Raw genomic sequence first — 23,891 nt, 5'->3', positions numbered from 1 at the left:
CTCGAGAAAACGCGGGGGGGGGCCCTTGGCGACGAGCAGGCTAAGATGCGGCCCGCGGCGGAGCGGTGGCAGCTGGAGGATCACACCGGGGCAAGATGGGCTGGATGGCCTCAGTCTGTCTCTGCACTGCCGAGATCCTGCAGGGCAAAGTCCTCGACAGTGTCGCCGAATAGGCCAACCTGTGGGATTGAAGCGTCAAGAAAGCGCACTTTGTAGACATCTCTCATCCCCGAATAGGCCAACCTGCGAGATGGGTGCATCAAGAAAACACACTTTGTCAACATCTCTCATCTCAGCGAGGTTAAGCCAAAGATGGCGCTCTTGGGCCACAAGCGTGGACATCGCCTTCCCGAGGGACCGCGCCATGACTTTCGTCACCCGGAGGGCGAAGTCAGTCGCCGTGCGCAGTTCCTGCATCAACCCCGGGTCAGAACTACCCTCGTGCATTTGTTTGAGTGCCTTGGCTTGGTCGACCTGCAGGATAGCCAAGGCATGCAGGGCAGAGGCAGCCTGGCCTGCAGCACCGTAAGATTTGGCCACGAGAGCGGCCGTCAGTTTACAGGCTTTGTACGGGAGATGTGGACGATTCCTCCAAGTGGCGGCATTTTGCGGGCACAGGTGCACAGCAACCGCTCTCTCCACCTGGGGAATGTCTACGTACCCCCTGAATGTCAACGTACCCCCCGGCCGCCCCGCCATCGAGGGTAGTGAGGACGGAGGAGGGAGACGAGCGGCTTCTGGCCGAAAAAGGGGCCGTCCATGACTTCGTCAGCTCCTCATGCACCTCCGGGAAAAAAGGCACCGGCGCAAGTTGCGGTTGTGAGCTGCGCCCCACGCCGAGAAACCAATCATCCAGCCGCGAGAGGGTGGGACTGGGAGGCGTGCACACCTCCAGCCCGATACTCGCGTCTGCCCGGGAATGCATGTCCATCACTTCTGGGTCCGATTCGGCGGCAGCGACAACACCCGAGGGGCGCAGCCCCGCCGAATCTTCATCCTCGGGGGACGATAGCCAATCCCCCGATGCTGCGATCGACATCCGATCCACCGGCGACGCACCAAATTAAATGCTGGGACCATCACGAGCCGGGCCAGCGAAATCACTCGGGAGCCGCACGGGACATTCGCTGCGGGAGGAGTGAGAGGTCCGCGGGGACGTGCCCGGCGGAGAAACTCTCACTGTGACCCTCAGATCTCCCAGAGCTCTAGCCGGCAGTCCCCTGCTCGTGACAGGAAAACCGGGATGGGTAGAGACAGAGGGTGCCGCTCCATTCCCCGTGAGAAGAGAGAGGCGAGATTGCAGCGAAGCCATCTCATACGCTCGCAATAAATGCATGAGTAGCTTCAGCGTGTTGGATTCCCAGACACTGAAGGCAACGCTCGTGGCCGTCGACAGAGGACAGGTAACGACTGCAACCAAGAGAACACGGACGGAACGGCATCTTTAAAAAGACGCAAACCATTAGTGATGAGAAACTGCTCTTTTAGTTGTAGAACCCAGGGGAATCGCTGAATCAACAGGGACACCGCTGTTTGTGCCGTCACGCCAACCAGGAACAGCTTCTTTCTTCCAGTCAGAACAAAAAGGCTTTGTGGAGAAGAAATCATTCACCCACTCGACTCCGAAGCAAAAATCTGATGAGTGGATGTACCTGTCGCCTATTTATACCCATATGCACGGGGAGTGACTCAGGTATGCAAAATCCACTAGCCAAAATTCATTAGCGTTTTCTCTTAAAGACAGAGCGGATTGGGGCTCTCAAGTAAACCCCCCCCCATGTCGTCACGACATAACTCGTAGTGACCGACAGATAGGGAACTGCTTTTCAATATAGTGTCAGCTGTCCCTGCATACTCTGTATTTTATATGCTGAAATTCATTTTATCACAGTTCAATCTTCTCACATGCTTATGTAAATGTAAAAACGAATGCTGTTTTTCCAGGTGTGCTCAAACCTCCTGCCTCCTCTTTTTCTGGGATGCCTCCACCACCAGTATCCAGCCAGTATGGTGCTAACATTCAGCAAAATGGGGCCCATCCCCACAGGTGAATACTGGTTCAATGTGATGAAACATTTTTGAAATCACAATTTTTTTATAATATGTGTTTTTTTTGCTCCCATCAGTTTCCCTCCTCCTGTTGCTTCAGCTCCTTCCATGTCTGCTTATGGACAGCCTCCTCAAAGTGCTTTTCATAGTATGGCACAAGCCCTGCCTCCAACTCAACAGCTGACCAATCAAATGAGTGCCATGAACATTGGAGGATATGGTAAGTTAGATGCCATTTTATATTGAAGTGAACTAAATTTTAGAGGGCCCATTTTATACTCATGCACCATTATCTTTAGGCCAAAGGCCCATGCAGGTACCACAGTCCCCTTCCAGCTCAGCAGCACCACAACAGTTTCAAACTTCACCACCAGCAGCAATGGGACATCCGCCCATTTCTCCACCAGGGCAGCAGCCGCCCTCTCTTGGATCTCCTCCACCAATGGCCACGATAGGTTCTGTGACAGCTCCGCCAATGGGAATGTCTGGCCCACCTGGACCAGGTGTCCACCAACCACCACTGGGACCCCAAGGCTATCCACAGCAACCAGGTAAAAACTAGGAAATTTTGCACCAGTGATTAAGAAATAGTTCAGGAGCTTATATTTGTGACCTTGGACCACAAAACCAGTCACAAGGGTAAATATTTTTGAAACTGAGATTTATGACTAAATAAGCTTTCTATTGATGTATGGTTTGTTAGGATAGGGCAATATTTGGCCAAGATACAACTATTTGAAAATCTGGAATCTGAGGGTGCAAATCTTTTTATTTTTTTTAATTGAGAAAATCGCATTTAAATTTGTCCAAATGAATTTCTTAGCAATGTATATTACTAATCAAGAAGTTTTGATATATTTACAGTAGGAAATTTACAAAATATCTTCATGGAACATGATCTTTACTTAATATCCTAATGATTTTTGGCATAAAAGAGTAATCGATAATTTTGACCCATACAATGTATTGTTGGCTATTGCTACAAATATACCCGTGCTACCTATGACTGGTTCTGTGCTCCAGGGTCACAAAGGTGATGTGTGTCATTTTTGACAACCTTTTACACTTCCAAAAGTTTGGAATAATTAAAGGGGTCATGAACTGCCTCTGTTTTTTATTTTGTACTGTTCTCTGAGGTCCACATATAATGTTATTCACATAAAAAACATCATCATTTAGAAGTAATAGGCAATTTCTGTCTTGTTTTTGACCCCCTCATCAGAGCGCTGTTTAAATAGGCGTGTCAGATTGTAGACTCTGAAGTAAACGCCAACTGCTATGATTGGCTTGTCTATGTTTGACTGTCTACGTCCTTCACAAATGGACGCTGCTGTGATTTAGGTTAAAAACACATAAATACTCATTGCATATCAAACGATCTGTGTAACAGACAAAGCAATAGTGACCACGTAATAAAAACAGTTACTCACACTTGACATTACTGTCGGATCCAATATAGTCGGCACAGCATCGACTTTTATTTTCAATCTTTTTGAAAATCCCACGTCGTACTTTGCCTTGTTTGTAAAAGAATCGTAAAATGAAGTGAACAAAGAACTGAGTTCTTAGTGACGAGGTCTGGATCTTCATTAAAATAAAGTTAATCTATTCTTTCTTAACGTTGGGTTCAGAAGGAAGGCAATGCAAGTACAAATATTTTTTCCAGAGCTTGGCACTGCACAACATCCTGTTGTCTTCAGAGCCATCTTTATTGTTTAGTTTCTGTGTAGACCTGCGCGTCCGCCTCTCTCCTAAACACTACATGTGTGAATCTGTGGCCGGGGCTAAATAGGCAGTGATGTTGTTGAACTTCTGCAGAGGCGGTGCTTATCCACACTATAACATCATGGAGTAGAACATTCCACAACCTGTCGTTTTGGCAGACTGCCTTCAATATAAGCTGTTTTTAGACTAACGAGAAAGTTTTGGGTTCTGAAACTTACAATATGTTTTTATAGTACAATGACCTCTTATGTGTCAAAAATCAAGGTTTCTCAGTTCATGACCCCTTTAAGATTTTGAATTTTTTTTTTTAAATGAGTCTCTTATGCTCACCAAGACTGCATTTATTCAATCAAAAATACAGTAAAAGCTAGGGATGCACGATATATTCACTTGTATTTTTCTCTTATTATTTTCATCAACAATATGGTTTAGTAATTAAAATCATTTAATTATTGTCTGTGCAGAGGCTATTCCGTTTGATTGATCTATGGCGCATTCATTTAGATTTGTTATCGGCTTTCAAAAATAAAGAATTATCGGTTATCGGTATCGGCCAAAATTTTCATATCAGTGCATCCCTAGTAAAAACAGTAATATTTTGAAATATTATTACGGTTTATAAGAACTATTTTATATTTGAATATATTTTAAAATATAATTTATTCCTGTGATGCAAAGCTGAATTTTCAGCATCATTACTCCAGTCTTCAGAGTCACATGATCCTTCATAAATTATTCTAATATGCTGATTTGCTGCTCAAGAAACATTTCTTATTATAAATGTTGATAACAGTTGTGCTGTGTGATATTTTTGTGGAAAATGTGCCATATATTTTTTCAAAATTTTTTGATGAAAAAGAAAGTTCAAAAGAAGCGTTAATTTGAATATCTAAAAATGTATTAAGATAGAAAATTGTTCTTTTAAACTGTAATATATCATAATAATGTTTTTTTTAATCAAATAAATGCAGCCTTGGTGAGCATAAGAGGCTTCTTTAAAAAATATAGAAAAATCTTAATTATTCCAAATTTTGACAGGTAGTGTATATGTTAATCCTAAATCCTTGTAAAAAAACAATCCACCTACATGAGACTTAAAAAAAATTTTGTTCAGACTTTAAAGCGTAGCCACTGTTTTATGAGAAAGGCCTCAGCACGAGTCTGGCAGCAACATTAGTTCAACCAGTTGTGTGAGTTTGGTTTGGGACTATCTGACTAAATGTGAGTTGTGTTAACAGAATCTGTCTTTATTTTTTTCACTTGCATTTGTGGTCCAGAAATGACACACCTCACCTCTACTCACTGTTTTTAGAGGCAAATGTTGACTAACTTAAATAACTCTTTTTGTTTCTGATCTGAAGGGAGCCCAATGTCAGGCCCGTATGGTGCGCAAATGGCAGGGCCACAATCAGGCGCTTTCCCAGGAGGCTTTCCTGGAGGTACAGCACAAATGGCAGGCCCTCCTCAAAAGAAGCTGGACCCGGACTCCATTCCAAGCACAGTAATAACAGGCAATAAATGCTACTTTATAAAGTATTTAAATTTGTGCACATTTCAAGGTACACTGACTTGTCTGTTGCAGACGCAAGTGATTGAGGATGACCAGGCTAAGAGAGGAGGCCAGGTGTATATCACAAACATCAGAGGTCAGGTGCCTCCACTGGTCACCACAGATTTCACAGTGCAGGATCAAGGTGAGCATGGCAGCTGTCTTTGCACTTCTCTCCTAATATTAGCATAAAGGTGCTTTTGTTTAATATAGTAAACGTTTTTTTTTTTTTTTTCCATTTTAAGGGAATGCCAGCCCAAGGTTCATGCGGTGCACAACATATTCCTTCCCCAGCACTGCTGACCTTGCAAAGCAGTGCAAAGTGCCTCTGGCAGCCATCATCAAACCCTTCGCCACCGTGCCCAAAAATGAGGTATGCAGCATTTCTCAGCACTCTGATTTTTGCAGTTCTTCAGTTTTGAGTTTATATACTAGATTTATTTTTACATTTATTCATGCAGCAGACATGATTTACAAATGAGGAATGCTACGTGACTCTTTTTCTGAGGAATATTTAGTATGTTTTATATGTGATTAAAATGTACAAAACCATATCTTGGGGAGGTACATAATGTTTAGCTCTGTAAAACTATACATATGTTCCCTTGTTAAAAATAAGTACGCTTTAGCATGCTTTTAGAAAGAGTAATTATTGCAAAAAAATCATATATTTTAAAATAATATACTTAAGTGCAAACTGAAAGTAATGTTTTTAGACACGTAATTGCATATTAATTGCAATTAAATGAAAATGTGACCCACTTAAGTATGTAATGTAAGAAATGTAATTTCAAATAAAATACTATGGTTAAAATTATAATCAAGTACTTTACATATGTTTTAGTATGTTAGTCATCACATCAAAATAAGTGTACTTATTTAAAGCATGACAAAAGGTGATTAAAACCTAATGATGTTATAATGTGCTGCTTTAATGTAAAACTTTTAACATGCATTATTACAAAGTTCACTTTAAAAAAAGTAATTAAGTGTTTTAAGATACACGGTCATGAATTTGTACTCTACTTAAGTGGCCTTTCATTTTATTATACTTACATGATCTAAAAGTAAAGTTGTTAAAAACATGCTTTTAAGATTTGAAGTACACTACATGTACACATTCAATACAATTAAGTGTGCTTCTTTTTCATAAGGGATATTAACAGCATAGAAATCAAAATTCAAACAAATTATGCATAATTACATGCAAGTAACCCCAAGCCAAACCCTAATCCTAACTCTAACCATAAAGTAACGTACAGTAGGTAATTAATATGACTTAAATATATAGTTACACTGTAACAAGGACACCTTAAAATAAGTGTAACCAAAGTTATTTTTTAGGTACTCTGTTCCATACAAAAAAAACACAATAAAAGTACCATTACATTTTTTCCATGTGACTTGTGTACTGTATTCCCAATCTGTGTAAGTTTTGCGTAATTTGAATATTCAAATATTCACACAGTATCATCTAAGATTTAATGAGATTTGAGAGCTGTAGCAGATGTGCTTTTGTTATTTTTGGAGCTTGACAGCTCTTGTCATTATACGTAAAAGAGCAGCGTGAGCATTCTGCTAAACGTCTCTTTTTGTGTTACCCGGAAAAATTAAAATCAGACAGGTTTGTGGTTGTCCATGGTGTTATCTTTGGAAATGACTGCCTTTGGAATATAGTCATACTCTAATTCATGGGTGTCCTCTCAGTTTATTGTGTCAGTAGTTTAATAGTGGTTTTGGTGCCTTCAAGACTTGTTTAACTCTGGAGTCTCTCACTGCTTTACGCTTCATCATTATGCTTCAGAGCCTTTTTAGGAAATGTTAGTATTCTCATGAGAGGCTAATTAGTCTAGGTTCAAGTCTCCAAGGAGCATGTCAGAGGAATAGTTTATTGTGCTCTCAAATAAAGGAGGAAATTAATCCACATTTTAAGGCACAATACACTGCAAACAGTTTTGATTTTGAACTATGTGACTCCACATTGCAGCATCTATGAGCCAAAGTTAATAAGTTCATTTCACATTAAAGGAACACTCCACTATTTTTGAAAATAGGCTCATTTTCCAACTCCCGTAGAGTTAAACAGAAAAGCCTGAAAATAGTCCCCAGCCCGCTCTCTGTGCAAGCAGGTGGTCACGTTGGTTATGTTGACAGAAGTTAGCCTATTTTCAGGCGCTGTGTAATATCATTGCACCTGCTGCACCCATGGTACGGCAGCAAAGTTCCTTGATTATTACGCCGGAATGAGAGTATAGTTCCTAGCCATATCGGCCGAGAAAATCGCAACTTTTCATTTTCCGTCGGTCTTAGTACACGATGTAACTACAGAAGAGTCCAGTTTTAAATAGGAAAAATATAGAAACTCTTTGGTCATTTTTGAGCGAGATGCTAACGGTCTAATCAGATTCAATGATCTATGCTAAGATACAGCTAAAAGTGCTACCGCCAGACCCGGAGATCGGCTGAATGGATTCGAAAACGGTAAAACTCAACTGTTTAACTCTAGGGGAGTTGGAAAATGAGCCTATTTTCAAAAATAGTGGAGTGTTCCTTCAATAAAAGCTCATCGGGTAACACTTTAGATTAGGGAACACTATTCACTAGTCGCTTATTAGCATGCATATTACTAGCATATTGGGTATTTATTAATACTTATAAAGCACATATTAATGCCTTATTATGACCATATTCTAGATCCCTTAAGCCTGCCTCATACCTAAACATGCCTATTACAACAGCTACCTTACTTACTATCAATAAGCAGCAAATTAGGCTTTTATTGAGGGAAACTCTTAGTTAATAATAAATGTGTTTTCCCTAATCTGAAGTGTTACTGATCATCGTCTCTGATAGCTCAGATTTTGCAGTGGCACCTTATTAAAATGAATTCCACCAAAGAGCAAAAACTCAGTCCTTGAAATTTGTTTGCTATGTATCCAAAAAAAGGATTACATGCCGAAATATGTGTTATATGTGGATGGAAGCAAGTGCAAAATCCTCCTTTTTCTCTTTTTTGGACTTTAGTTTATATGCTGACTGAGAACTTTTAATGTAATTGAAACTTAATGATCTCAGGTCAACCTTCTTTTTTCATTTTAATATCTATGTACTTTATATTGTATCTTTGTAAACAAGTTGAACTGCACAGTAACCACAGAGCTACAGATCAGTATGATGTATTTGTTTGCCTTCAGTTAATGGAGATAACAATGAACTTTTTTCCATCTGAAATGTTAAATGTGATTTTATTTATTTATTTACAGTTGTATACGCTAAATGTGGAGTCTGTAATATTAAATTATTATTATTTTTTTAAAGTCTCTTGTGCTCACCAAGGCTGCATTTACTTGATCAAAAATACAGTAAAAATATTCTAAAATATTGTGAAACATTATTACAGTTTAAAATCAGCGTCATTACTCCATGATCCTTCAGAAATCATTCTAATATGCTGATTTTCTACTTAACATTTCAGATTATCAGTGTTGAAAACAGTTTTGCTGCTTCATATTTTTGTGGAAACCACGATACATTTTTTTTTTCCCAGAATGCTTAATTGAAATATAAATCTTTAAATTGATATTATGATAAAGAATAATAAATTCTCTACTATCGATTTTGATCAATTTAATGCATTCTTACTGAATATAAACAACACTAAAAAAACTTTTGAAGGGTAGTGTATGTGCAATTATATAAAAACCTCATGGTATATGTTACAATAAAGAAGTTAAGGCTGTATATAGGTCTTAATTTTCCTTCTCACTCTGATCTCTATAGACTCCTCTGTACATTGTAAATCACGGTGAGACTGGACCAATCCGCTGCAACCGCTGCAAAGCCTACATGTGTCCTTACATGCAGTTTATCGATGGAGGACGACGCTACCAGTGTGGCTTCTGCAGCTGCGTTAATGAAGGTTAGTACTGTACCATTGAGACTGCTGGGACCTTAATTCTTACGCTGTGTTTCCTGTCAACATATGGTAGGGGTTATTTGTCTGTGCAGTCGTAGCTAAAAAAAGGGTTTCTAAAAATGGTTTTTCACTACCTTTCCAGTTCCAGTGCAGTATTTCCAGCATTTGGACCATATGGGGAGAAGAATGGATCTGTATGAGAGACCAGAACTGTCTTTGGGCTCATATGAGTTCATTGCCACACTGGATTACTGCAAGGTAACCGAGAACTTGTATGAAAATAAGGATGTACACTTTTTATATAAGTGTACAATGGTCACAAGTAAGATTTGATTATATTGGTAAAGTTTATTAATAGGTTATATTTGATTTATCTAAATAAAGTCCTTCACTAACAAAATGTCCCTCTAGAAATGTAATGGTAAGAGACTGTATGTTTTGTCCAAACGGGGTCAACTTGCCCCAGGAAGCAGCTGAGAAAGGTTTCTTTCTTGGCAGTCACATTGCATATTTTATTCAGGCATATACAGTTAAATCTTGATAATAAACATATGATATAGGAACACAATTTATGCTCAGAGTACAACAAAAATGACTCTTTATTTGATTATACAAAGGCACATTTAACTTGTGCCATTTTTATGCTGTTCTGCAAGCAGGTCAGCTGAAAGTTTACTTTTTTACTATTTTTTTTTTCTAAAATGCACAGAATGCATATTTTGCGATATTAATGAAACATTTTATACTTAATACTAATACTTTTGTAATTAAGTCAAAAGTTTGCATATACCTTACAGAATCTGCAAAATGATAAAAAGGCATTTTGTTTTGCATTAACACTGCCCTGAAAAAAGCTATTTCACAAAACAAAATAATGACAAATTTACCAAAATGACCCATTTCAAAAGTTTACACATGAATTTGCCATTACCTGGATGATCTACAACTTTGTGTTGTGATAGTTGTTCATGAGTCCCTCGTTTGTTCTGAATAGTTAAACTGCCAGTTGTTCTTTATAAAAGTCCTCCAGGTAATGCACATTCTTTGGTTTTCCAGCATTTTTTTTTTCATCATTTGACCTCTTTCCATAAGTGGATATGTCATTTTGAGATCCGTATTTTCACAGTGTGGACAGTTGAGGGAGTAATTTGCCTACTAATAAAATTGCACACCTTCGCTGATGCTCAAGAAGGCAATGTAATATTGATGGAATAGTTCACCCAAAAATGAAAATTTTTAGAAGAGTTTGTTTCTTCATCAGAACAGATTTGGAGAAATGTAGCATTGCATCACTTGCTCACCAATGGATGCTCTGCAGTGAATGGGTGCCGTCAGAATGAGAGTCCAAACAGCTGATAAAAACATCACAATAATCCACACCACTCCAGTCCATCAGTTAATGTCTTGTGAAGTGAAAAGCTGCATGTTTTAAGAAAAAAGCAACATAATCTGTTGTTGTTGATCTCTCTGTTGTTCTGGCTAAAGTATGAGTCCTCTACCCATAATATTGCTTTCTCTAAAAAAAGAAAAAAGAAAAAGTCGTCTCGTTTGAATCAGCAGAGAAATATGCACAGATCAAGGATTGTTTACACTGAAAACAGTCCAAAACAGTTCTAAACAAATATGTGGGTAGATTTTGACAACAAGGGCTAGACCTTTTTCACTGGAAGGAAGCGTTATTATAGAATATGGACTCATATTTTGGCCAGAAGTTAAAAATGTCTTAATGATGGATTTGTTTCTTACAAACATGCAGCGTTCCACTTCACAAGATGTTAATTGATGGACTGGAGTGGTGTGGATTATTGTGATGTTTTTATCAGCTGTTTGGACTCTCATTCTGACGGCACCCATTCACTGCAGAGCATCCATTGGTGAGCAAGTGATGCAATGCTACATTTCTCCACATCTGTTCAGATGAAGAAACAAACTCATCTCCATCTTGGATGACCTGAGGGTGATTTTTGGGTGAACTATTCCTTTAAAAGCCAGAGGGTGAATACTTTAGAAACTTTTGATGCATTGTGATCTCACAGATCAGGGTGAAAAGAAGGCTGTATTCTCAAATTAACTTAATTTCAGCTCAGTTATCAGACTAAAGAGATTTATGACACATTTTTGGCCCCAGTCCGTGCCTGGGTTCCTCATCTCAGCCTGACACCATAATTTTCTATCTGGACTCCCGTTTCTCTCAGATGTTTATTCATATTTGAGGATCAACTCATGCAGTGCTTAATCAAATCATCACAGCTGATCCATACTGCATACTGTTCTCTGGGAGTCAAAACAAGGAGTCTTTACCGTGATCCTACTGCCCACAGTGTTGTGTTTTGAAAGACTGTAATATGTTCATCTTGGCATTTCTATATATAAAAAGAAAAAAAAAAAGCTTTCTCATGCATATGATATGCTTTCACATGATTGCAAACGTTGTGTATTCTGTGCCACAAGATATGTGTGCGAAGTCTGTAAAGAACAAGCAAAAACAGCCCACTTTGAAGTTTGTGAATTACCATAATTAATTCTGTGATGTTCTTTTTTGTCTTCAAGAATAATAAGCCTCCTAATCCTCCTGCCTACATCTTCATGATCGATGTCTCCTACAACAACATAAAAAGTGGACTTGTCAAACTAATATGCGAGGAACTGAAGACACTGCTTGACCGACTTCCAAAGTAAGTTGAGAGATAATGTTTGCTGTCTATATTTAAAGAAAATGAGGGGGAGAAATATGATAAATCACCATCGTTCTTCATAATAACTCTAATACTTGAACATTTTGTTTCTTTGTTGCTCTTGGATTTTGAATGTGGATATGTATTTTTTTTATATACTATTCAACATCAAGATTCCAGGTTTGTCAGTCTGTGTTTAGGGAAAATGTATATCGTAGATATCATCTGCTGTTATTGTTAAGTTTTTATTTTTTTTTTTACAACCAGGGTTATTGTAAACTGAAACTGAAATTAAAAAAATGTTGTTCATTGAAATTAGACTAAAATAATATTAAATTACAATATTAGATAATAAAACAAATGAAAATGATAATGGGAAAAATGAAATTAAACTGGAAACTGGAAATAAATAAAAACTAAAATTGAAACTGAACTAAAATAAAATAAATTCAACCTAAATGTTTAACTTCATATTTTCTTGAAAAACAAAATCTAATAAAAATGACAAAAGTACATAAACAAAAATAAAAATGTAAGTATAAAAATAAAAGCTAATTCAAAATATTAATAAAATTAAGATACATATTCAATATAATAAATTAATATATTTATAATATTACATTATTATAAATAATAAATACTAAAGAACACTGTTCACAATTTGTAATCACTTTTTACTTATTTTTTTGTTACAAATTATTTGTATACATATTATATAATTAGTTTTAATGATAATTTTGGATCTAATTTATATTTTAAATGATTCCTAATAAATAAATTATATGAAAATATATTGAAAAAATACATTTTAAAACATTTCAGCAAATTGCAAACATCTGACCTGTCAGCAGCCCGTGTGCATCTGTCGACTCTGTACTGGCCGGTGGACTGAAATTTAGCAGAGGGAATAGATCATTCTGTTAGTATTTTAATGTTTGGACAGCTAAGACTGTAAAGATCTGGGTTGGACTGCAGATATATTTATGATTGCTTTCATCCCCCATCCCACACACTGACGTCCAGCTCCAGGTGTTTGGCTGGGAGGATCTGTGGAGTAAAGTTGAAGCCTTAGGCAGAAGCCACCCCTCTGTTTTCTGTCCGCACCTCTTAGGTTGAACACATGTTCATCTCAGCTACTATCAGCCTGGAATGTGAACGAACCCAGCTGAAAAAGAGCCCCGATCCCCTCCCAAATATGGTAACGGGAGAACAAGCAAGAAAAAAAAAATAGGGGAAGAAACAATTCCAATATCTCATCATTTGAAAATGTCTGCCTGAAGGAAGTCAGGAGGTTCAGCGGCTCTAGTTCTGCAACAGTTCCAAGTATTTAAATGTTTGGTGGTACACATGGCTTCAATTACACCGTTTCTTTGGGTGACGGCCAGCTGAGAGGTGAGCTTTTGATTCACCTCTGAGAAACTTATATACTGTACTGTATATCACCCTGCTAAACTCCTTACCTCTCCTCGGCTGGTTCCTAAGGGTACGTCCTTATTTGTTTGGGATCTTACCTCGCTCTGAAAGCAGTCCGGAAGTGCACTCGAAATAAGCCTGTTGTGCTATATCTGATTTCCCTCCTCTGTTCCTGGCTTTGCTTGCTAGATTGCGCACAGTTAATGAAAACCACATTGAGTCGATGGGGTCTGTTAGTGCCTGATAGGATTTGTATTGGAGAGTTTGTCTCTAGCTTAATGAGAGACTTGGCATATATGGACTGTGAGTGATTCAAACCATCACCATGTAGGCTTAGAAAGCTACAAAGCCCAGATAGAGACGCCAATCTGGAATGCTTGTATTTACTGGCCGACGCAGCTCTCCGCTATCAGCTACTACACAGTGCTCTGGTATATGTTAGATGGTGAAATGTAGATATTTCTTTAAATGGATGAAATACTGAACACGTGAATTTGTGTCATTTTAAGATCTAGGAGTTAGCTCTGTTGCTACAGTCAATGTTTCCCTCCTAAGGTAATATATAAGCAGATCAAAAACAGTTTTTGGACACTTATGTCCATTCACACCAAAAAAAGATGATTACTGTAATAAAGTTACAGTTTTAAAAAGAGTCCCCACCAAAGCTATAACGATAACGGCACAAAGGATCGATATTGCTGGAATCACCTTCTGAACAATTTTTTATTCCATCTGATGAATGATAAAAACATTGACAGCCAATCAGAATCCATCCTGCTTTAAAGAGCCCGAGCATTTAAAACGGCCAACGACAAAACTGCAGCAAACACTGATTATAAACAGAACATTATATCGTCTGTTGGTGTGGATGCTAATATAGTTATAGTTATCATTCTTGTATCATATCTGTACTTATCATTCTATCATTCATGAACAACCTTTAAGCTACACTTAAAATGTATATATATATATATATAAAAAAACAAATTAATAAAAATGACAAAATTGCTAAAACTTATAGAAAAATGTAAATAAAAAATTTAAAAATTAAAGCTAATTCGAAATATAGTTACTGTTATAGTTATTCAATCATTATTTTAAAGCAATTTTTTCTCATGCATTTAGTTCATTGCTTTTTTTCTAATGCATTGCTATTTTTTGCTAATGCATTTTTTTTTTAAGTTTTAGTTTAAAGTAATTATAGAATATATGTACTGCTTAAAAGAAACTATTTGCACACTTTCTTGTTATCAAGCGCTTGTAAAAATATGTCTGTAGTTAATTTGATGAACCACATACAGTACTCTCATGTAAAGCGATATTTACTTTATAGTAAATTTCATTTATTTTGTCATCAAATGTAACTATATTATTGCCTGTATATAAAGTTTGATTTATAAGTTTGTCCAACTTTATCCGTATACATGAACTAAACAAGGAAAGTGATATGTAGCATGTTTGAATTGGCATGTTCAGGAATATTATAGAGCAAAGATACTGCTGTATTATACATATTAACATCATGATTTTCTGTAAAGCTGCTTTTTAAACCATGTGCATTGTGAAAGGCACTATATAAATGAATTGGACTTGATTAACACGTGTGAATCTAAAGGAGAACTTACTTCAGAAATTATCTGCCACTGTTTGATTAAAAGTAATGGCAAAAAATGTCTCAGAAAAGTGAAGGCAGTTCTGAGAAGTTCTAGTATCGTATATTTGCAAATATATATTTATATATTTATTCATGTAATAATTTTTGGGGACACGTTTATATAGCCTTTTTGGTGTTACCGATCAGTTTTCTTATGTACTTTGTCTTTTGAAGAGAGGAGGGAGCCGAGACTTCGGCTATCAAAGTGGGTTTTGTCACCTATAATAAGATCCTGCACTTCTATAATGTGAAGAGCGCCCTGGCCCAGCCGCAGATGATGGTGGTCTCTGATGTGGCTGAGATGTTTGTACCGCTTCTCGACGGATTCCTCGTCAACTTCCAGGAGTCTCGAGCTGTCATCAACAAGTAGGTTCATTTCTGTCTGTAGTTATAAACGAAAATCTTCTGTAAGTAGTTTAATTTACAAGACACTTCTAGACACATTTAGAATTAGTATTAAAGTCACCATTAAATCAGAAGGAATATTGCAGTGTTTTATAAATAACTTATATGCTTACGTATGCAAGTAATTGATATTGGTATTAAATAATCTGTTAATCTCTATAGAACACGCTATTCTAATTCTATTCTTTAAAAAAACTTGCCCCTTTTAGACTTGTACTATTCATTTACAAACTGCTTAAAAAAAAAAACTAACACTAGCTTGCTCTATTCTTTTTCTATTCTATCTGTTTTCTTTTTATTTATTATATGTGAGCCTGGAGCACAAAAGCAGTCTTAAGTCGCTGGGGTATATTTGTAGCAATAGCTAAAAATACATTGTATGGGTCAAAATTATTGATTTTTCTTTTATGCCAAAAATCATTAGGATATTAAGTAAAGATCATGTTCCATGAAGATATTTTGTAAATTTCCTACTGTAAATATATTAAAACTTAATTTTTGATTAGTAATATGCATGGCTAAGAACTTCATTTGGACAACTTTAAAGGCGATTTTTTTGCACCCTCAGATTCCAGATTTTCCAATAGTTGTATCTCAGCCAAATATTGTCATATGGAAAGCTTATTTATTCAGCTTTCAGATGATGTATAACTCTCAATTTCGAAAAATTGACCCTTATGACTGGTTTTGTGGTCCAGGGTCACATATCATCTAAAAAAAACCTTGCTACATGTAACCTTGTTACTGCGTTAAGCTAACTGAGACTTGTTATAGCACTTGTGTATCATTGCTCTTTTGTTGATTTTGATTGCTTCCATTGTCCTCATTTGTAAGTCGCCAAACACACACACCCACACACACACACACACACACACACACACACACACACACACACACACACACTTTTTCTTGTCATTTTGTTATAATGTATAGCAAAAGAATCAAAAGTATTATTCAAATATTTTGCATACGTCACTAAAGTTTCCATAGAAATATATGAGAGATGGATCATTTCTAAGAGGATGTAAACTGCCCAAACTAAAATTACAGTAATTACTTCCTAAGCGTTACTTCCTATACTTTTCTATATTTCACTGTTCGTTATCTTAAAGCATGGCGTCACTTTGAGACCCAAATTGGCTATTCTTGTTAATATGATTTTATGTATTATTTTCTTTAGCCTTTTAGAGCAGATCCCTGACATGTTTGCTGACACCAACGAGAGCGAGACTGTTTTCTCACCCATCATCCAAGCTGGTGTGGAGGCACTAAAGGTAAAAATAAATCGAAGAGTCGAAACTGTTTACCAGACAATGACATCAGTCCATCTGTACTGTCCCTTTGTAATCGTACTTGCATATTTAGCATCATCCTTTTATTGTGTTTTTTTTTTTTACATCATTTAACAAAAGTGCACTTTAATGCTGCAAGCAGGCTTTGTTTGATAAACATGCAGTTGTTTCTAGGGCTGTTGTTTGAATTAATAGGCCTGGGATGATGTTCCCGCTTATTACTGGCGACAGTGCTGGTTGTTTCATAACATCTGTTTTTTCACAAAAATATAAAACCATAAAACTGGCATTTTAAACATGCTAGGCTTACAAATAAAAAAATAAAATAAAAGTGTGCAAATAGTTAGAAATGTTTACTTCCAAACTAGAATTAGACCTAGATTAAACCGCATTTATTTGATATAGAGATATAGTGTGTGTGTATATATATAAGTGACCCTGGAGCACAAAAGCAGTCTTAAGTCGCTGGGGTATATTTGTAGAAATAGCCAAAAATACATTGTATGGGTCAAAATGATTGATTTTTCTTTTATGCCAAAAATCATTAGGACATTAAATAAAGATCATGTTCCATGAAGATATTTTGTACATTTCCTACTGTAAATATATCAAACCTTAATTTTTGATTAGTAATATGCATTGCTAAGAACTTCATTTGGACAACTTTAAAGGCGATTTTCTCAATATTTTGATTTTTTTGCACCCTCAGATTCCAGATTTTCAAATAGTTGTATCTCAGCCAGATATTGTCCGATCCTAATAAACCATACATCAGTGGAGAGCTTATTTATTCAGTATAAATGTATAAATCAAAAAAATTGACCCTTATGACTGGTTTTGTGGTCCAGGGTCACATATATATATATATATATTTATAGCACAAACCTGTACATACAATTTTTGTCTACTTTTGTTTATTTATATATATGTACTGGAAGCTTCTTTCACCAAAACAAATTTCTTGTATGTGCAAACATACTTGGCAATAAAGCTCTTTCTGACTTCTGATATAAGGCATAATATTTCCTAGTTTGATGATGCTGTGTTTAAAAATATCAATAAAAATATTCCATCACAGGCCTGGGACGACGTTTACCATTACTGGCGACAGCACTGGTTGTTCCATAACATCTGTCTTTGTCTCTTTAAAACTAAAGATATTCAGTCTTAAGTTTTTGGTCATTGCTCTTCATCAAATATTTGAACTCATATACTCTTAACTCTTCCTGGCCTGTCAGATAAAACCATTTCACAGTTTTATATTTTTGTGATATTTTTTTCTCTTCAGGCAGCTGAATGCAGTGGCAAACTCTTCATCTTTCAGTCCTCCATCCCAACAGCAGAGGCGCCAGGAAAACTGAAAAACAGAGATGACCTAAAATTAGTGGGTACAGAAAAGGAGAAGGTAAATATTTAATTTAATTCAATTTCAGAAAAAAGGCCTTAAAATGTGTCTTACTTAAGTCTGTAATTCATCCTTCCAGAAATGAAGGCCTTAAAAAAGCCTTTAGAATTCATGAAGTCTTTGCATTAAATGTTGTGTGCACTGCACAAAATGAATATCTTCCTCACTATTTTTGTTTTATTTTCCAGTACAAATATCTAAACATCCATGAATCAATATACATTTGCTTGAGATGCATAATGCAGATAAAAAGTCTTATTTTTAGTGAAATTAAACAAAACTGAGTTTATGCTTAAAACAAAAAAAAAATCTATCAATAGGGTATGAAAACTTGAAGCTTCATTTCATTTGAAAGTTGTTTTTCTGAGCCAGATATTTGTTCTTGTTAACCATGAACCCACTTCATTTTGATACATTTTTCATAAAACAAGATGTAGCTTGTCATCTCGCTTCTCAAGTAAGTGTGTCTTGATTTAAGAATCTTTAGACATTTGCACTAGAAAACAAGGCAGAAATACAGAGGCAGATCATTACTTTTTTTTACAGTGTAATCAGAAGTCACAGTAAAAGTTATTTCCATATTGTAGTGGTTGGGAGCAGAGCTATTCAAGCCATAGGTTTTATTTATTTATTTATTTATTTTTTTACAAAATCTTCACTTGTCACACAATTTCTGAAACCTGACACTCAAACACCACACACCAAATCTGCAAAACCATACACTAATTCTCAGCCTTTGACTCTTTTTGCAAAACACAAAACACAATTCTCTATGTAGCACACAAAAATCTAAAAAAAAAAATTAATATTATGGCAAAGGTGTTTGCAAATGTTTGCTTTTGAGATGTGTTTGTGATATTTTGAATGCAGTGCTTCATTTTGCAAGAAATGTGAGGCATTTTGCATTTTGTGTGTGCAATTCTTGGATTTTTGTGTAAAGTTTTTAAAAAAAGAGGCAAAGTTTTGAAAATGTGTGCAAGCAGTTGAAAAAAAAACTGTAATGTAAAACGTAATTAAAGTATAAAGTAATGGATATCTGTTGAAAGTTGTAATTTTAAACTTTCAAGCATTGCATTACATTTATTTATTTATTTATTTTTACTTGGCCTTAAAAATGTCTCAGTAAGTCTTAAATTTACCTTCATAAAACCTACCGAAACCCTGAAAATAGTATAAAACAAGTCAAGCCAAATTTAGTTTATAAGTTCTTTTCACAATGCACATTATTTCAAAGCAGATTTACAAATTCGTTTTGTTATGGCATGAATGCTTTGAACGACAAAATCATAAACTGAATGGTGTTTTGTGTGTGTGTGTGTGTGTGTGTGTGTGTGTGTGTGTGTGTGTTGTCAGACTCTGTTCCAGCCTCAGCGGGGTGTGTATGAGCAGCTGACTAAAGACTGTGTGGCGCAGGGATGTTGTGTCGACCTCTTCCTGTTTCCTAACCAGTTTGTGGATATAGCCACCATGGGCGATGTGCCGTCACACACCAGCGGCTCCATTTACAAGTACAGTAACTTCCAGGTACACCATAAAATGCACATACTGAAACACCGATGCTGTGAATATGTGACCCTGGAGCACAAAACCAGTCTTAAGTCACTGGGGTGCATTTGTAGCAATAGCCAAAAATACATTGTATGAGTCAAAATTATCGATTTTTCTTTTATGCCAAAAATCATTAGGATATTAAGTAAAGATCATGTTCCATGAAGATATTTTGTAAATTTCCTACTGTAAATATATCAAAACTTCATTTTTGATCAGTAATATGCATTGCTAAGAACTTCATTTGGTCAACTTTAAAGCCGATTTTCTCAATATTTTGATTTTTTTGCATTTTTTAAAATACTTGTATCTCAGCCAGATATTGTCATATCCTAACAAATCAATGGAAAGCTTATTTATTCAACTTTCAGAAGGTGTATAAATCTCAATTTTGGAAAAATTGACACTTAAGACCACTTTTGTGGTCCAGGGTCACATATGGTACAAAATAGAGTCTGAACTCTTTTGTTTTACTGCCCTCTTGTGGTCAGACCTCAAAGCTTTATTTCTCTCTTTTGAGGTGGAGGTGAATGGTCAGCAGTTTCTCAGTGACCTCAGGAGAGATGTGGAGAAGTCCATCGGATTCGACGCCATCATGCGCGTCCGTACTGGCACAGGTAATAAACTAAAGAAAAGTACATGAACACTACAATAAGTAAAGTTAAACATACTATGTACACTATCATTTAAAAGTTTGTGTTCAGTATTTTTTTTGACTTTTGTTCAAAAAAGATTAATTGAATTGGGGCCGTAACCACAACAATTCTTCCCCAATACTTAAAAATGGCCAAATTTTTATTCTTAATATTTGAAATTCTTGCATCGTTCTGCTGCCCTCCATTACGCTGCGTTCTGTTTGTTGTTAGGATAACAAAAAAGTTTAAAAGTACAATTTTTAGGGAGCGAGATAAGAGGGAAGTAGCAAAACATTTAATATCCAAAAACAGTTTTAAGATAGAAATGCAAACTTCTCGACTTTCTTCTCAAATATGGCCATTTTTAATTGAAAATATAGTATCATCTGTGATTCACGTAGGCTAATTCCTAACTGAATGTGACTAGATAAGAATCTTTTGCATTTTCGACAAACAAATAAAAGTGCATATTTTAATATTTTATTTGCAAATAGTTCCAAATGTTTACTTTCAAATTAGAATTAGACCTAGAATTTCCTTCACTGTTCTATTTATTTATGCTTTATAAAAATAAAAAAAAATTGCCCCTCCCCTTTGTTCAAGAAATAGTTACAGCCTTATAATGTTGCCAAAAAATATTTTGTTACAAAATATTTCTATTTTAAATAAATGCTGTTCTTTTATACATTATATTCATCAAAGAATCATGGAAAAAATGCGTCATGATTTCCTCAAAAATATTAAGTAGCAACACTAATAATGTTGTCATAATATATAAGGCCTAATATTACCTAATTTGATGATGCCCACGAAATAGGATTTTTCAAATTATATAAACTATATGTGTGAAATGTCAAAAAGGCATTCAAAATGTATCATTTAACTTGCAATCTGCAAAGAAGTGGGAAAAAGTGGAAATCAGACTTACTGTAGGCATAAAATGATCTTCAGAATCAGCTGAGAATTGTACAAATGGTTGTGATTCTGCTCAGAGGAACACAGAAATCATGTTTGCCAGTTTTTCTGCTGATTAAGAGATTATATAAGACTTCATCTCACACATGGATGATGAAAGCACAAATGCTATGGAAATGCACATATTTTGTGAGAAAGTGACATGCTCGAGCAAAACTGGCATTGTTTGGAATCAAGAACTCCGAAATTAGTAAGAAGCAAGAATTGGATTTGTCTGAATATGCCCGTTTTTAATGAATGCTTGTTTGATAAAATAAATATAGGCTTATAGAGCATAGGAAACGTAAGAAATCTTACTCTAAACGTTTGAATGGTAATGTACTGTATGTATGGCATATGCTTTTTGTAACCTCAACTTCAAGGCTTCAGGGCGACAGATTTCTTTGGTGCCATATACATGAACAACACTACAGATGTGGAAATGGCAGCAGTGGACTGTGACAAAGCTGTGACGGTCGAGTTTAAGCACGACGACACACTCAGCGAGGAGTCTGGAGCTGTGATGCAGGTCAGGCTTCACGTATGACACTGAGACAATCAAGACTATCAAAAATACAAAAGGAAAACTTCATGCAACAAAGCAGGGCACGTTAAGTCAGCCATTACAGTCAAAATGTGTTTTTTTGCAAAATCGTTTGGCATCATTGATGCATAAAATCTTTTCTTGGTAACTCGGCTGCATTTGAGTCCTCATTGAACCGTTTCGATGTGATGCTGTTGGAATTCATTTACTGGCAAGAGCAACACACGTGAGTTTGTTTTCTCTGTTTCCCAGTGTGCTCTGCTCTACACCACCATCGGTGGACAGAGGAGGCTGCGGATTCACAACCTCAGTCTGAACTGCAGCTCTCAGCTGTCTGAACTCTACAAAAGCTGCGAGACAGACGCCCTCATCAACTTCTTCGCCAAGTCAGGTGACCGCCTTACCAACTCTTACAGGAATGTACATGAAAACGTCATGCAGTTGTTACAGATTTACTTCAAGCTGTAACATAATGCTGATATAAAAATGTTCCATGAGAATTTTAAATCTGTAAAATACTTGCCTTCTAGAAGTATTTTTCAATCTGACACGATCTCATTATTATTTGTTTAAGTTTTTAGACTGGGTTTATAGTGAAACAAAACATGCTGTGTGTAGGTTTTTCCTGCTTATTTTAATTTAATTTTTTTATCAATTTTTTTAGCTTTATTTTTTCTCAGTTTTAGTTTTAGTAATTTTATTACTTCAGCTAAGACATTTAATTTCAGTTTAATTTTTCATCTAATATGTATATATTTTATTTTATATTACCTATATTTGTTTTTGTTAACAATAACACTGTGATGCAGAAACAATTTTCATTTTTATACATCTGTTACCTTTTCATTTTTATATTATTACTTTTTCATATTTATAGAGATTTGTATTAGTTTTTTTTTATTTATTTATTTATTTTAGTTAGATTTGTTGGTAACACTTTATTTTAAGGTGTCCTTGTTACACATGTTACATGTACTTACTATTATAATAACAATTAATTATGCATAATTACATGCAAGTAACCCTAATCCTAAACCTAACCATATATTAAGTACATGTAGTTAATTAATAGTACTTAAATGTATAATTTCACTGTAAGGACATCTTAAAATAGTGTAACTGATTTTTTATAGTGGAATAAGCGATCCTCAGTGCAGGTTTTTCAAACTGTAGTACATTTAAAAATGTATCATGAGCTCATGGTTTTTATAGTCATTGATTGTGTTGGATGCTGTTATCCTGCAGCGTATCGGGCCATGCTCACCCAGCCACTGAAGACAGTGAGGGAAATCCTGGTTAACCAGACGGCTCACATGCTGGCCTGCTACAGGAAGAACTGCGCCAGTCTGTCAGCAGCCAGCCAGGTCAGTGACACACTTCACATATATAAAAACATCTTCTCTCACTTTATTAATGCTTCCATAGCATGTGCAAACTCATTTACAGTTTGGGGGCAGTCGTGGCCTAATGGATAGAGAATTGGACTTGTCCGACATGTCCTTTCCTTTCCTTTCCTTTCCTTTCCTTTCCTTTCCTTTCCTTTCCTTTCCTTTCCTTTCCTTTCCTTTCCAGTTATAATGGAGCCATTATTTTAGGATAATTTATATAATATTATAGTATTTATATTTATAGCTTTGATTTTTATATTTTCAGTTTTAGTTTTATTTTAGTTTAAGTAATCATATGATGTGCCTTTGTCATTGTTATTATCATTATTTTTAATATTTCTATTTAGCTTTATTTTATTTTTTGTAATTTTAGTACTTAAACTTATTGTAGCTACACTGAACAAAATTATAAATGCAACACTTTTGTTTTTGCCCCCATTTTTCATGAGCTGAACTCAAAGCTGATCTAAGACTTTTTCTATGTACACAAAAGGCCTATTTCTCTCAAATATTGTTCACAAATCTGTCTAAATCTGTGTTAGGGAGCACTTCTCCTTTGCCGAGATAATCCATCCACCTCACAGGTGTGGCATATCAAGATGCTGATTAGACAGCATGATTATTGCACAGGTGTGCCTTAGGCTGGCCACAATAAAAGGCCACTCTAAAATGTGCAGTTTTACTGTATTGGGGGGTCCGGGGGGGTCCGAAAACCAGTCAGTATCTGGTGTGACCACCA

At 36.1% G+C, this 23,891-nt stretch overlaps 1 protein-coding gene across 2 annotated transcripts in view; it reads left to right on the top strand.

Annotated features, from left to right (window-relative positions):
* sec24d (SEC24 homolog D, COPII coat complex component) overlaps positions 1-23,891 on the top strand; it is a 35,027-nt gene that overhangs the window by 5,799 nt on the left and 5,337 nt on the right. For both annotated transcript variants that reach the window (XM_016490669.1, XM_016490668.1), the window contains exons 3-19: positions 1,945-2,047; positions 2,127-2,269; positions 2,349-2,600; positions 5,136-5,275; positions 5,357-5,468; positions 5,569-5,696; positions 9,104-9,242; positions 9,382-9,497; positions 11,790-11,914; positions 15,156-15,347; positions 16,567-16,660; positions 17,967-18,083; positions 19,437-19,607; positions 20,152-20,248; positions 21,604-21,749; positions 22,017-22,155; positions 23,010-23,128. In XM_016490669.1, the coding sequence (XP_016346155.1) occupies positions 1,945-2,047; positions 2,127-2,269; positions 2,349-2,600; positions 5,136-5,275; positions 5,357-5,468; positions 5,569-5,696; positions 9,104-9,242; positions 9,382-9,497; positions 11,790-11,914; positions 15,156-15,347; positions 16,567-16,660; positions 17,967-18,083; positions 19,437-19,607; positions 20,152-20,248; positions 21,604-21,749; positions 22,017-22,155; positions 23,010-23,128 (2,333 nt within the window). The remainder of the gene's footprint in view (positions 1-1,944; positions 2,048-2,126; positions 2,270-2,348; positions 2,601-5,135; positions 5,276-5,356; positions 5,469-5,568; positions 5,697-9,103; positions 9,243-9,381; positions 9,498-11,789; positions 11,915-15,155; positions 15,348-16,566; positions 16,661-17,966; positions 18,084-19,436; positions 19,608-20,151; positions 20,249-21,603; positions 21,750-22,016; positions 22,156-23,009; positions 23,129-23,891) is intronic.

This window comes from Sinocyclocheilus anshuiensis, unplaced genomic scaffold, assembly GCF_001515605.1.
Source record: "Sinocyclocheilus anshuiensis isolate Anshui unplaced genomic scaffold, SAMN03320099.WGS_v1.1 scaffold206, whole genome shotgun sequence".
Classification (NCBI taxonomy): Eukaryota; Metazoa; Chordata; class Actinopteri; order Cypriniformes; family Cyprinidae; genus Sinocyclocheilus; species Sinocyclocheilus anshuiensis.
This window is presented reverse-complemented; position numbering and strand designations above follow the sequence as displayed.